Source organism: Coregonus lavaretus (assembly GCF_964263955.1).
Source record: "Coregonus lavaretus genome assembly, chromosome: 14".
NCBI classification, from domain to species: Eukaryota; Metazoa; Chordata; class Actinopteri; order Salmoniformes; family Salmonidae; genus Coregonus; species Coregonus lavaretus.
The window spans coordinates 7,391,702-7,405,357 of NC_140001.1; the positions used below are offsets into that span (position 1 = coordinate 7,391,702).

At 44.0% G+C, this 13,656-nt stretch overlaps 1 protein-coding gene across 1 annotated transcript in view; it reads right to left on the reverse strand.

The window, feature by feature from the left end:
- The window catches only part of LOC311141343 (glutamate receptor ionotropic, delta-2), a gene marked incomplete at both ends in the record, with an annotated part of 590,499 nt that overhangs the window by 5,687 nt on the left and 571,156 nt on the right, over window positions 1–13,656 (reverse strand). Inside the window, one exon of the mRNA XM_084176639.1 lies at window positions 7,385–7,625. Within this exon, the coding sequence (XP_084032765.1) occupies window positions 7,385–7,625 (241 nt within the window). The remainder of the gene's footprint in view (window positions 1–7,384; window positions 7,626–13,656) is intronic.

Here is a 13,656-nt window from a genome sequence, read left to right on the forward strand (position 1 = left end):
TGGGTGCTATGATGGGGAACAGAGCTGAGACAACACAGGCCTCGCTCCCCTGATCAAAAGCCTTCATTATTGTCAAGCTGAAGAGATTAAACAGCCATTCTGTTGAGCACGCAGCTTCCTGTGGCATGGCTCTGATGTCAGGACACAGTCAGAACACAACACACAGACACCAGCTGAGAGGGGGAAGGGAGTGGAGGGAGAGAGAGAGGAGAGGAAATTAGAGGAGGGGAGTGGAGAAGAGGGGAGAGGAGGGGAGGGGAAACAAGAGGAGAGGAGAGGAGAGGAGAGGAGAGGAGAGGAGAGGAGAGGAGAGGAGAGGAGAGGAGAGGAGAGGAGAGGAGAGGAGAGGAGAGGAGAGGAGAGGAGAGGAGAGGAGAGGAGAGGAGAGGAGGTGGAAGGGGGTGGTGTGTGGATCATATTGATAGTGGTGTTTATGATGGTGTCTGCATGGTTGGTTGTGACTTGATAGGTTGAGAGGATCTCTGCATGACTAACTCATAACTAATAGCTTTTCATACTTGTCAGATTGCTTTCAATCAGATAACGTTAACTAACCTATTAGGGCCAATTCTGACCACTAGCCCACTGCTACAACGTAATGGATTTGATAAATTACTCTCAACATGGGAAATTCAAAAAATATATTTCAGTGGAGTAAAACCATTATCTTAGTGGTAAACTGACCCCCATTCTAAGATTGATAAAAGCGTCTGCTAAATGGCATATTATTATTATTATTATTATTATTATTATATTATTATTATTGACTTTACTTTATTAGGTGTTCACAGCGGACATGGCAATTAATATTCATCCGGTGATTGGTTGAGGCTTCTTGGGTGCGTGACGTCACTCCGAGTCCTTACCAAAACAAAAATCATGGCGGAGAGTTTCGCTCGCCTTGGATCTGAAACCAGTAGTAACCACCAACTTGAATGACTTTTAACTTTAAATTAAATGTCAAATCTAACATACCCGCGCCTCAATAACATTGTCACGGAGGAGGGCTTGCTAGCTAGCTACAGGGTTTGAGTCATCTCGTTTTCTTGTAAAACAACTCAGCTAGCTAGCGAAATGCTAATTCACGACGCTAGCTAACGTGTAAACTAGACTGCTTCTAGACTCGGGAGCTCATTTTTATTTTTATTTTATTTCACCTTTATTTAACCAGGTAAACCAGTTGAGAACAAGTTCTCATTTACAACTGCGACCTGGCCAAGATAAAGCAAAGCAGTGCGATAAAAACAACAACACAGAGTTACATATGGGGTAAAACAAAACAAAGTCAAAAATACAACAGAAATACATATAATATACAGTGTGTGCAAATTTAGCAAGTTATGGAGGTAAGGCAATAAAATAGGCTATAGTGCAAAATAATTACAATTAGTATTAACACTGGAATGATAGATGTGCAAGAGATGATGTGCAAATAGAGATACTGGGGTACAAATGAGCAAAATAAATAACAATATAGGGATGAGGTAGTTGGGCGGGCTAATTTCAGATGGGCTGTGTACAGGTGCAGTGATCGGTAAGGTGCTCTGACAACTGATGCTTAAAGTTAGTGAGGGAGATAAGTGTCTCCAGCTTCAGAGATTTTTGCAATTTGTTCCAGTCATTGGCAGCAGAGAACTGGAAGGAATTGCGGCCAAAGGAGGTGTTGGCTTTGGGGATGACCAGTGAGATATACCCGCTGGAGCGCAGACTACGGGTGGGTGTTGCTATGGTGACCAATGAGCTAAGATAAGGCGGGGATTTGCCTAGCAGTGATTTATAGATGGCCTGGAGCCAGTGGGTTTGGCGACGAATATGTAGTGAGGACCAGCCAACAAGAGCGTACAGGTCACAGTGGTGGGTATTATATGGGGCTTTGGAGACAAAACGGATGGCACTGTGATAGACTACATCCAATTTGCTGAGTAGAGTGTTGGAGGCTATTTTGTAAATGACATCGCCGAAGTCAAGGATCGGTAGGATAGTCAGTTTTACGAGGGCATGTTTGGCAGCATGAGTGAAGGAGGCTTTGTTGCGAAATAGGAAACCGATTCTAGATTTAACTTTGGATTGGAGATTCTTAATGTGAGTCTGGAAGGAGAGTTTACAGTCTAACCAGACACCTAGATATTTGTAGTTGTCCACATATTCTAGGTCAGACCCGTCGAGAGTAGTGATTTTAGTCGGGTGGGCGGGTGCAAGCAGCGTTCGGTTGAAGAGCATGCATTTAGTTTTACTAGTGTTTAAGAGCAGTTGGAGGCTACTGAAGGAGTGTTGTATGGAATTGAAGCTCGTTTGGAGGTTTGTTAACACAGTGTCCAATGAAGGGCCAGATGTATACAAAATGGTGTCGTCTGCGTAGAGGTGGATCTGAGAGTCACCAGCAGCAAGAGCGATGTCATTGATATACACAGAGAAAAGAGTCGGCCCAAGAATTGAACCCTGTGGCACCCCCATAGAGACTGCCATAGGTCCAGACAACAGGCCCTCCGATTTGACACATTGAACTCTATCTGAGAAGTAGTTGGTGAACCAGGCGAGGCAGTCATTTGAGAAACCAAGGCTATTTAGTCTGCCAATAAGAATGCGGTGGTTGACAGAGTCGAAAGCCTTGGCCAGGTCAATGAAAACGGCTGCACAGTACTGTCTATTATCGATCGCGGTTATAATATCGTTTAGGACCTTGAGCGTGGCTGAAGTGCACCCATGACCAGCTCGGAAACCGGATTGCATAGCGGAGAAGGTACGGTGGGATTCGAAATGGTCGGTGATCTGTTTGTTGACTTGGCTTTCAAAAACTTTTGAAAGGCAGGGCAGGATGGATATGGGTCTGTAACAGTTTGGATCTAGAGTGTCACCCCCTTTGAAGAGGGGGATGACCGCGGCAGCTTTCCAATCTCTGGGGATCTCAGACGTTATGAAAGAGAGGTTGAACAGGCTAGTAATAGGGGTTGCGACAATTTCGGCGGCTAGTTTTAGAAAGAAAGGGTCCAGATTGTCTAGCCCAGATGATTTGTAGGGGTCCAAATTTTGCAGCTCTTTTAGAACATCAGCTGTCTGGATTTGTGTGAAGGAGAAGCGGGGGGGGGCATGGGCAAGTTGCAGCGGAGGGTGCAGAGCTGGTGGCCGGGGTAGTGGTAGCCAGGTGGAAAGCATGGCCAGCCGTAGCAAAATGCTTGTTGAAATTCTCGATTATTGTAGATTTATCGGTGGTGATAGTGTTTCCTAGCCTCAGTGCAGTGGGCAGCTGGGAGGAAGTGCTCTTATTTTCCATGGACTTTACAGTGTCACAAAACTTTTTGGAGTTAGTGCTACAGGATGCAAATTTCTGTTTGAAAAAGTTAGCCTTTGCTTTCCTAACTGCTTGTGTATATTGGTTCCTAACTTCCCTGAAAAGTTGCATATCGCGGGGGCTATTTGATGCTAATGCAGTACGCCACAGGATGTTTTTGTGCTGGTCAAGGGCAGTCAAGTCTGAGGAGAACCAGGGGCTATATCTGTTCTTAGTTCTGTATTTTTTGAATGGGGCATGTCTATTTAAGATTGAGAGGAAATTACTTTTAAAGAACAACCAGGCATCCTCTACTGACGGAATGAGATCTATATCCATCCAGGATACCTGGGCCAGGTCAATTAGGAAGGCCTGCTCGCTGAAGTGTTTTTGGGAGCGTTTGACAGTGATGAGGGGTGGTCGTTTGACCGCGGACCCGTTACGGACGCAGGCAATAAGGCAGTGATCGCTGAGATCCTGGTTGAAGACAGCGGAGGTGTATTTAGAGGGTAAGTTAGTCAGGATGATATCTATGAGGGTACCCATGTTTACGGATTTAGGGTTGTACCTGGTAGGTTCGTTGATAATTTGTGTGAGATTGAGGGCATCTAGTTTAGATTGTAGGATGGCCGGGGTGTTAAGCATATCCCAATTTAGGTCACCAAGCAGTACGAACTCTGAGGATAGATGGGGGGCAATCAATTCACATATGGTGTCCAGGGCACAGCTGGGGGCTGAGGGGGGTCTGTAGCAAGCGGCAACAGTGAGAGATTTATTTCTGGAAAGGTGGATTGTTAGAAGTAGAAGCTCAAACTGTTTGGGCACAGACCTGGATAGTATGATAGAGCTCTGCAGGCTATCTCTACAGTAGATTGCAACTCCACCCCCTTTGGCAGTTCTATCTAGACGGAAAATGTTATAGTTGGGGATGGAAATTTCAGAATTTTTGGTGGCCTTCCTAAGCCAGGATTCAGACACTGCTAGAACATCAGGGTTGGCGGAGTGTGCTAACGCAGTGAATAACTCAAACTTAGGAAGGAGGCTTCTGATATTTATGTGCAGAAAACCAAGACTTTTACGGTTACAGAAGTCAACAAATGATAGCTCCTGGGGAGTAGGAGTGATACTGGGGGCTGCAGGGCCTGGGTTAGCCTCTACATCACCAGAGGAACAGAGGAGGACTAGAATAAGGATACGACTAAAGGCTTTAAGAACTGGTCTTCTAGTGCGTTCGGTACATAATAAAGGGGGCAGTTCTCCGGGCGTTGTAGAAAAGATTCAGGGCATTATGTACAGAAAAGGATATGGAAGGATATGAGTACAGTTCAGGTAACCCTAAGCGTTGGGTAACAATGAAAGAGATAGCGTCATTGGAGGCACCGATTGAGCCGGTCTCGGCGTGTATGGGGGGTGGAACAAAGGAACTATATGAGGCAGTTTGAGAGGGACTAGGGGTTCTACAGTGAAATTGTATAATAAGAACTAACCCAAACAGCAATAGGCAAGGCATAATTGACATGGGAGAGAGGCATAAAGCAGTCACAGGTGTTATTAGAGAGAACTAAGACACAACTGGAAATAGCGATAACGTTTGGGCTAAGACTAAACAGAATAAACAGGACAGGGTACCGTGTAAAGGAACAGTCCAGCAGGCATCAGCTGTGCAGCTGAGTGATCATAAGGTCCAGTGAACAGCAATATGTGAGTCCGAGAGCAGTTCAAATTGGTGCTTCAGCACAGCTAGCAGGGAGCACAGGCTAGCTCAAGGCTAACTGGTGCTTGCTATAGGGCAATGGTAATCAGCCAACAACAGGTTGCAGCTAGCTAGCTGGTTGTGATGATCCGGCGCTAGGGTCCAGTGATTCCGGCAGAAAGTCCAATAAGCTCTGGGTCGATAGCACGCTGGGTCGATAGCACGCTGTGCAGACTGGCCGACGAATTGTCCAGGCTAGAGCTAGAGCTGGCTGGTGGATAGTGTAGGCCACGGACAGTGGTGAAGACGCTAACGGTGACTAATAGCAGGTAGCCATTCAGATTGCGGCTACACTCGTTTCAGCTTACGGTTCTTGATGAAAGTTATAAAGAAATAATAAAATCCTTTCCACGTTGGGTGAGGCGGGTTGCAGGAAAGTATATTTAGTTAAAGAATGAAAGTAAAAATTGAGAAATGTATACAAAATAGACACACAAAAAACAAGAAACGGGATATTTACACAGGACGATGAAATAAAAGCGACCGCACTGCTACGCCATCTTGAAAAAAAATAAATAAAAATGATGGCTTCAGGAGCCAGCGGGTTAGATTATTACACCATGGGTAACAACAACTGGCTACTAGAACTGAGCCGATGGACATGGGACAATTACATGTGTTATGTAAACCTTATGTATACAGTACGTCCTTAGAAGCTGTGTGAATATAAAGTCACTTCAACCTTAGATGGCTTCACCAGACCAGTTGGTGGCACTATAGATGTCAGTGGCACCATAGGATACTAGAGCAATAACTATTGATCAAGTGGACTTTCTGTCATGCAAATGAATGTTAGATTTAAATGATGCAGACGGACAATGTGGCAGGGTGAAGTGTAGGGGTCAGAATCACACTGTTGTCCTATTATGTGGTCTGAACGTAGTGAAAAGTGGCTCTTTTATTCGGTAAATTGAGAAACCGAAAGTCCTGCGGCTTGCACAGCCAGCGTATTACAGCTGTGAGAGCGTATTGAAGTATTTTGGAATGCTAATGTGGAGCGTACCAACTGAGATTTAAATCAACATGGTAATGCTTTCACTGATTGCACCTAAATAAAGATAGTTCCTACATGACAGAGTGCTTGCTTTGTTTTCCAACTGATCTTGTGTCCTTTCTGTCAATCTGTGAACCCTGTTCATTGTTGCTCACAGCTATATTTATAAAATGTATTTGCTATAACATTATCCTAATTCAGTGCCACTCCATGGCATGATTTAATTTGTGATTGTAACTAATACATGACTAATTAACACTAAACTGGGCGTGATAATATTTATTTTCCATAACTGCATTGCTCTTAGCTCATTAGTACATTTCATATCAGCTTTACTGTGTAGGATTTCACAGTCTTTGAAACGCTGGGCCATTTCCATAACCACTTTGCTCGGGTCTAGAAGTGATCAAAACACCTTGGCTATGCCTACCTGCTCATTATGGGCACAAGTGGAATAAGATATATGACAGAAAGAGAGATATAGGAAAGGGCAATTATGGATGTGCTATGTATGGCTGTACCTTGTGTGAGCAGTCAAATGTTCAGGGACATCTGAATTGAATACAGGCCTTTAACATTAGGTAAGTTTCTGTTTTAAGCTGGTAGGCCTTCGTCTCCAACTCTATGGCACTTCAGATGTTTCTGAGAGTCTGCATTTATTTCTCTGTTCAGAATCGGACTGGCCAAAAGGCAGTTCGGGCAAATGTCAGATGGGCTGGTCCATCTTTAGCCCAGTGAACCTGTCGAAATTGGGGTTTCTGCACAGAATGATCATTATTTGAGGGCCTTGAGGAAATCATATTCTACCGTTTGTTTGCATCCCAAATGACACCCTATTCCCTATATAGTGCACTACTTTTGAACAGTGTCCTATGGGACACCCTATGTGTCCAGGTCAAAAGTAGTGCACTATATGGGAATAGGGTGCCATTTGGGACGTGTCCTATTTCATGTGCAGTCCCAGCAACAGATATCAGTTAAGTTGATGATATCTTCTGAAAATAGGTTTGTTCTCACACCTTATGTAGTTCCAGTGGCAAAGAGGGAAAAAACACAGGAGTGTGCCAGAGTTTCACTGTGTACGAAATCTTATCAAACACCAAATGAGACATTTGTTTATTATCCGTCCAACCAGCTGGCCGTGGATAGCTTGGACACCACAGCAAGGGACAGACACTTGACTGACAGTTTAAAAGGTAAACGAGAGCTCTCCTGACTACGTACAAACATCTGTAACATCATGACACTGACACCATGTACAGTAGACATGACATACAGCCACAGAAGTAAAACAGAGGGTTCAAGTCAAGTGTTACCCAGACCTCCAGACCCAGCCCCCACAACCACCCGGCCTCCCCCAGCTCCTCACCTCCTTGGAGGGGACTCGTGAGCCCTTCCTCCTAGTCCACCAGGTCTCCACCATGGCGATGAGACAGGAGAGCACCACGCCGGCCGCAAGCACGCAGAACACGCCGGCGAAGCTGTGGATGTCCAGGGCGCTGCCGCGGTGTTTGGTGTGCACCGCTGAGTACAGGTCACATGGGCTGTCCCGGGGCCACCATTTCAGTTTCAGGATGTCCATGTCCCCGTTCTGCTGCAGCTCCAGGATCCTGACACACACACACACACACACACACACACACACACACACACACACACACACACACACACACACACACAGACGCACACACACACACACACACGGACACACACACACACACACATGGACGCACACACACACACACGGACACACACACACACACACACGGATGCACACACACACACACGCACACACACAAACACACACTAATTGAGTACAGGTCTATGGTATTGTCTGTAGGTGTATACAGGAACAGGAAAGGCTTAATACATCTCATTCAGATTGGACCGCATCACATTTTCTTCAGGTTGTAGTAAGTACCTTAGACCCAGAAACATATACAGCCGCTAGTGAAAGTCTACACACCCCTTGCACAGTCTTCAGATTTTGCTGCGTTAAATCTCAAAAGGAAATAAATTAGATTTTCTTCTTACCGATCTACACAACCTACTCAACATTTTCAAAGTGATAGAAAAATTATTGAAAATGCTCTAAATTAAAAAAACATTTATAAAAAAGAAGATGTCTCGATTGCGTATGTCTTCACACCCCAGAGTTACAGTTTTTGCCCATTGCTTACACACTAAAACCGAATGCTTAGACCAAAGCCTCAATACCTAAACTTCTTGTAGCATACCTTAAACACAGTGTAACCATAGCTTAAACACAATGTCAACTTTGCACTTTGTTTGCAATTCTGTAACACACTTATTGCGAAACACTACACACGTTTTCTTACATTAGACACTTTGTTCAAAAACAAAATCACCTGTTATCATTGGGAAAACACTCTGTTCAAAATGCAAAACTCATCTGGCAATTGTATGCACTTACATACACACCTGAAAACACTTGCACAGAAAACAGAACACCAATCAGTCTGAGCCTTAGCACTACAAATAGGCCTCAGGTAAGCCATTTTTAGAACTTTGCAAGCATGGAGGCAATGAGAGTCAGAGTAAGAGGAGGACAAAGAGAGAGAGGAGTCGGATGTGGAAGAGGATGTGGAAGAGGACGAGGACCAGTGCGGAGACGTATATCAGATGACATCAGGGCTACTCTGGTGTACCATGTGATAAATCATGGCCTGTCCATGAGGGAGGCTGGGCAAAGAGTCCACCCTAACCTCAGTCACTACACAGTAGCATCGATAATAAGGACATTCCGACTGGAGAACAGGTATATCTTCAAGTTTCTACTCCAGACTGTACCTACTGTGTGTGTCACATGATTCTGTATCATATTACAGTATTACTGTACTAACTATACTATAAAAATGGGTAGTGCTGTGAAGTACTGTATATGTAAAGGAATACCATTGTGATGTTGCAGTACTGTGTACAGTTTGAAAGTACAGTATGTGAAAAATAACCTAACCAATGACATCTTGTGGTGGCATTTTCTACAGAATGGTTGGACGACCTCCTCAAGGTGGAAGGGAATGGCTCTTCACTCAACAACAAGAGCTTGCCATCATTGAAATGGTGCGAGAAAATAATGCAATCTGACTTCGTGAGTTGCAACAACGCATAATTGCAAATGGAAATGAATTCAACAATATCAACAGGGTCAGCATTTCTACACTAAGTCGCATCCTACAGAAACATAACTTCAGAATGAAGCAGCTGTACTGGGTGTCATTTGAGAGGAACAGTGTCAGGGTCAAGGATCTGCGCCATGATTATGTGCAGGTATGTGTCACTTTACTTTACATACTATATATTGTGATGTGGGAATGAGGGTTTATGCTGCCACCTGCCCTGCCTGTAGCTTGTGGTTTTTGTCTATACTCACCCAACCCAGCCCCTACTTGTGTGAAAATATAGACATTGTAGTTACTGTATGTGTTTTCAGTAACACTATTCAATATTTTCTGTTACAGACAGTTCTGGAGTTTGATGCCGCCGAACTGCCGCATGAGTTCATCTACGTGGATGAGGCAGGCTTCAATCTGGCCAAAACCAGGCGTCGGGGCCGTAATGTAGTTGGACAAAGGGCTGTTGTAAATGTCCCTGGGCAGCGTGGGGGAAATATCACCTTGTGTGCTGCAATTAGTGTCCAAGGATCATGCCACTCTAGGTCCCTACAATACAGGAAAGGTCATTGCATTTCTAGATGCACTACATGCAGTTGTGCAGGACTGACCACAGCAGACCAGGTTTGTTGTCATCTGGGATAATGTTAGTTTTCACCGGGCTGCTCTGGTCCGAGATTGGTTCAACAACCATAATAATTTCACAGTTTTATACCTGCCCCCTTACAGCCCCTTTCTAAATGCAATCGAGGAATTCTTTTCAGCGTGGCGGTGGAAAGTATATGATCGGCAACCACATGCCCGCATGACTCTTCTGCAAGCAATGGAAGAGGCATGTGGAGACATTGAAGTGGGATCAATCCAAGGGTGGATTCGGCACACAAGGCGATATTTTCCCCGATGCCTAGCCCATGAGGACATCGCCTGTGATGTTGACGAGGTCTTGTGGCCAGATCCGAACAGAAGGCGTGATCCATAAGCCCCCCCGCCCCCCACCACACACACGCACACACACACGCACACACACACAAAACAAGTATATGTTTTTTCCCCCAATAGCAATTTATCCAGTAATTGTCTTGTTTTTTTACTTTTGTTTTGTTGCTAAATTTGATGTTAAAAATGTCTGTAAGAATGTTTGTAAATACTGTTTGATTACTGCAGAAATTCTACTTTTGAGTTTTACAGAAGACAATGACAATAAAAATAGAAACACAAAGACTGCAGTGTTTTATATAAAGCCCATCAGTGTGTTGCTGGTGATATGAAAGAGTAATTCAAATGTTGCTTGTGTGTATGGTTTTGTTGCAAGAATTTCATTTTTAGAAAGGAGTGTTAAGTTTTGATTGCAGTGTTTCATTTTGGCATATATGTGAGTTGTTAATCTCCAAGTGCTATGTCTGTTTGGCTTGTGTGTTGAGTTTTGACATAATGAGCCAAATTCTGCAAAAAGTGTGTAAGCAATAGGCAAAAACTGTAATACTTGGTGGAAGCACCTTTGGCAGCCATTACAGCTGTGAGTCATTTTTTTACAAGATTCTACCAACTTTAACAACATACAGTGCATTCGGAAAGTATTCAGACCCCTTTACTTTTTCCACATTTTGTTACGTTACAGCCTTATTCTGAAATTGATTGAATTTTTTATTTACATAAGTATTCAGACCCTTTACTATGAGACTCGAAATTGAGCTCAGGTGCATCCTGTTTCCATTGATCATCCTTGAGATGTTTCTACAACTTGATTGGAGTCCACCTGTGGTAAATTCAATTGATTGGACACTATTTGGAAAGGCACACGCCTGTCTATATAAGGACCCACAGTTGACAGTGCATGTCAGAGCAAAAACCAAGCCATGAGGTCGAAAGACCACAGAGACAGGATTATGTCGAGGCACAGATCTGGGGAAGGGTACCAAAACATTGCTGCAGCATTGAAGGTCACCAAGAACACAGTGGCCTCCATCATTCTTAAATGGAAGAAGTTTGGAACCACCAAGACTCTTCCTAGAGCTGGCCACCCGGCCAAACTGAGCAATCAGGGGAGAAGGGCCTTGGTCAGGGAGGTGACCAAGAACCCGATGGTCACTCTGACAGAGCTCCAGAGTTCCACTGTGGAGATGGGAGAACCTTCCAGAAGGACAACCATCTCTGCAGCACTCCACCAATCAGGCATTTATGGTAGAGTGGCCAGACGGAAGCCACTCATCAGTAAAAGGCACATGACAGCCCACTTGGAGTTTGCCAAAAGGCACCTAAAGGACTCTCAGACCATGAGAAACAAGATTCTCTGGTATGATGAAACCAAGATTGAACTCTTTGGCCTGAATGCCAAGCGTCACGTCTGGAGGAAACCTGGCACCATCCCTATGGTGAAGCATGGTGGTGGCAGCATCATGCTGTCGGGATGTTTTCAGTGGCAGGGACTGGGAGACTAGTCAGGATCGAGGGAAAGATGAACAGAGCAAAGTACAGAGAGATCCATGATGAAAACCTGTTCCAGAGTGCTCAGGACCTCAGAATAGGGAGAAGGTTCACCTTCCAACAGGACAATGACCCTAAGCACACAACCAAGACAACGCAGGAGTGGCTTCGGGACAAGTCTCTGAATGTCCTTGAGTGGCCCAGCTAGAGACCGGATTTGAACCCGATCTAACATATCTGGAGAGACCATAAAATAGCTGTGCAGCGACGCTCCCCATCCAACCAGACAGAGCTTGAGAGGATCTGCAGAGACGAATGGGAGAAACTCCCCAAATACAGGTGTGCCAAGCTTGTAGCGTCATACCCAAGAAGACTCGAGGCTGTAATCGCTGTCAAAGGTGCTTCAACAAAGTACTGAGTAAAGGGTCTGAATACTTACGTAAATGTGATATTTCAGTTATTTATTTTTAATACATTTGGAAAAATGTCTAAAAACCTGTTTTTGCTTTGTCATTATGGGGTATTGTGTGTAGATTGATGAGGGAAAAAACAATTTAATCCATTTTAGAATATGACTGTAACGTAACAAAATGTGGGAAAAGTAAAGGGGTCTGAATAGTTTCCGAATGCACTGTATATCCAATGTTTTTGTGAAAATTGCTCAAGCTCAGGAAATTTAGTTAGGAGTCATTGACGGACATTTCACTAGGCAATGTATATATACGGCTAAACAGAAAGATGGTTGTTTTATTCAAAGGAATCCACTGAGTATGATTAATGTCCTTCACATTGCATGATGATCTGACGGGTGAATCTCAATTACAAACACTTCATTCCTCGCATCCTCTCTCCTCACCTCGTTCTCTAAATGCATTAGAAGAGAAGGTCAGAGGGGAGAAACCCCCAATGCGAGGAGAGGACATGAGGAATAAAATAAATACAATTTAGATCCACCCTGAGTCTCTGCAGTTGTTTGAATGATCCTCCAACACTAGAGGGCGATATCGGCCAGATAATGGTGCCACAGACTGACAGCTGTATTAGCCTGTCAAAGTAATTCTAAGAAATATGAATATGTTTTGTAGCTGAGTGTAAGTACTTTGCTGTAATTACATTATGCTGTCCAGATAAAGAAAATGATCTATCACATCCAGTAAAAACCAGTAAAGGTTAACTGTTCACTTACGTCACGTGCCAAACTCATTCCACGGAGGGCCGAGTGTCTGTGGGTTTTCACTCCTCCCTTGTACTTGATTGATGAATTAAGGTCACTAATTAGTAAGGAACTCCCCTCACCTGGTTGTCTAGGTCTTAACTGAAATGAAAAACCAAAAACACGCAGACACTCAGCCCTCCGTGGAATGAGTTTGACACGTGACGTAAGTGAACAGACGCCTCCAGGACGCGGCAACCCCTGATTTACGGCATTGTATTTCAGAGGTCTGACTTGCGGTATCGCTTGTAAAGAAAAAATTAACTGCAAACACATACGCACACACACGTACCCACACACGCATGCACACAAGTGACTTGAATGACAATGCTTATCTTCGACTGTGTCCCTACTAAGTACAACATGTAAAAATGCTATCTATCTATCTATCTATCTATCTAAAATGCAAATGTATTGAAATGGTACTTTACATAATTGGCAAATGAATAACGGCACAGAGGAGCACATCTTCTTTCAATAACATATCATTCTCTATTATAGACATTATTTTATCCTCTCGACTCCTTAGAACTAGAAGGGACACACATGGACAGGTGGCCAGATGGGCTACAAGGACGGAATAAAGTATTTGAGAGATACGTGCGTATAGAAGAACTGTAAAATGTGGGATTACTGTTGGGAGACTAAGGTTTGATCGTTGGGATTAGTGTTGGGAGACTAAGGTCTGATCTGGGATTACTGTTGGGAGACTAAGGTTTGATTGTTGGGATTACTGTTGGGAGACTAAGTTCTGATCTGGGATTACTGTTGGAAGACTAAGGTTTGATCTGGGATTACTGTTGGGAGACTAAGGTCTGATCTGGGAATACTGTTGGGAGACTAAGGTCTGATCTGTTGGGATTACTGTTG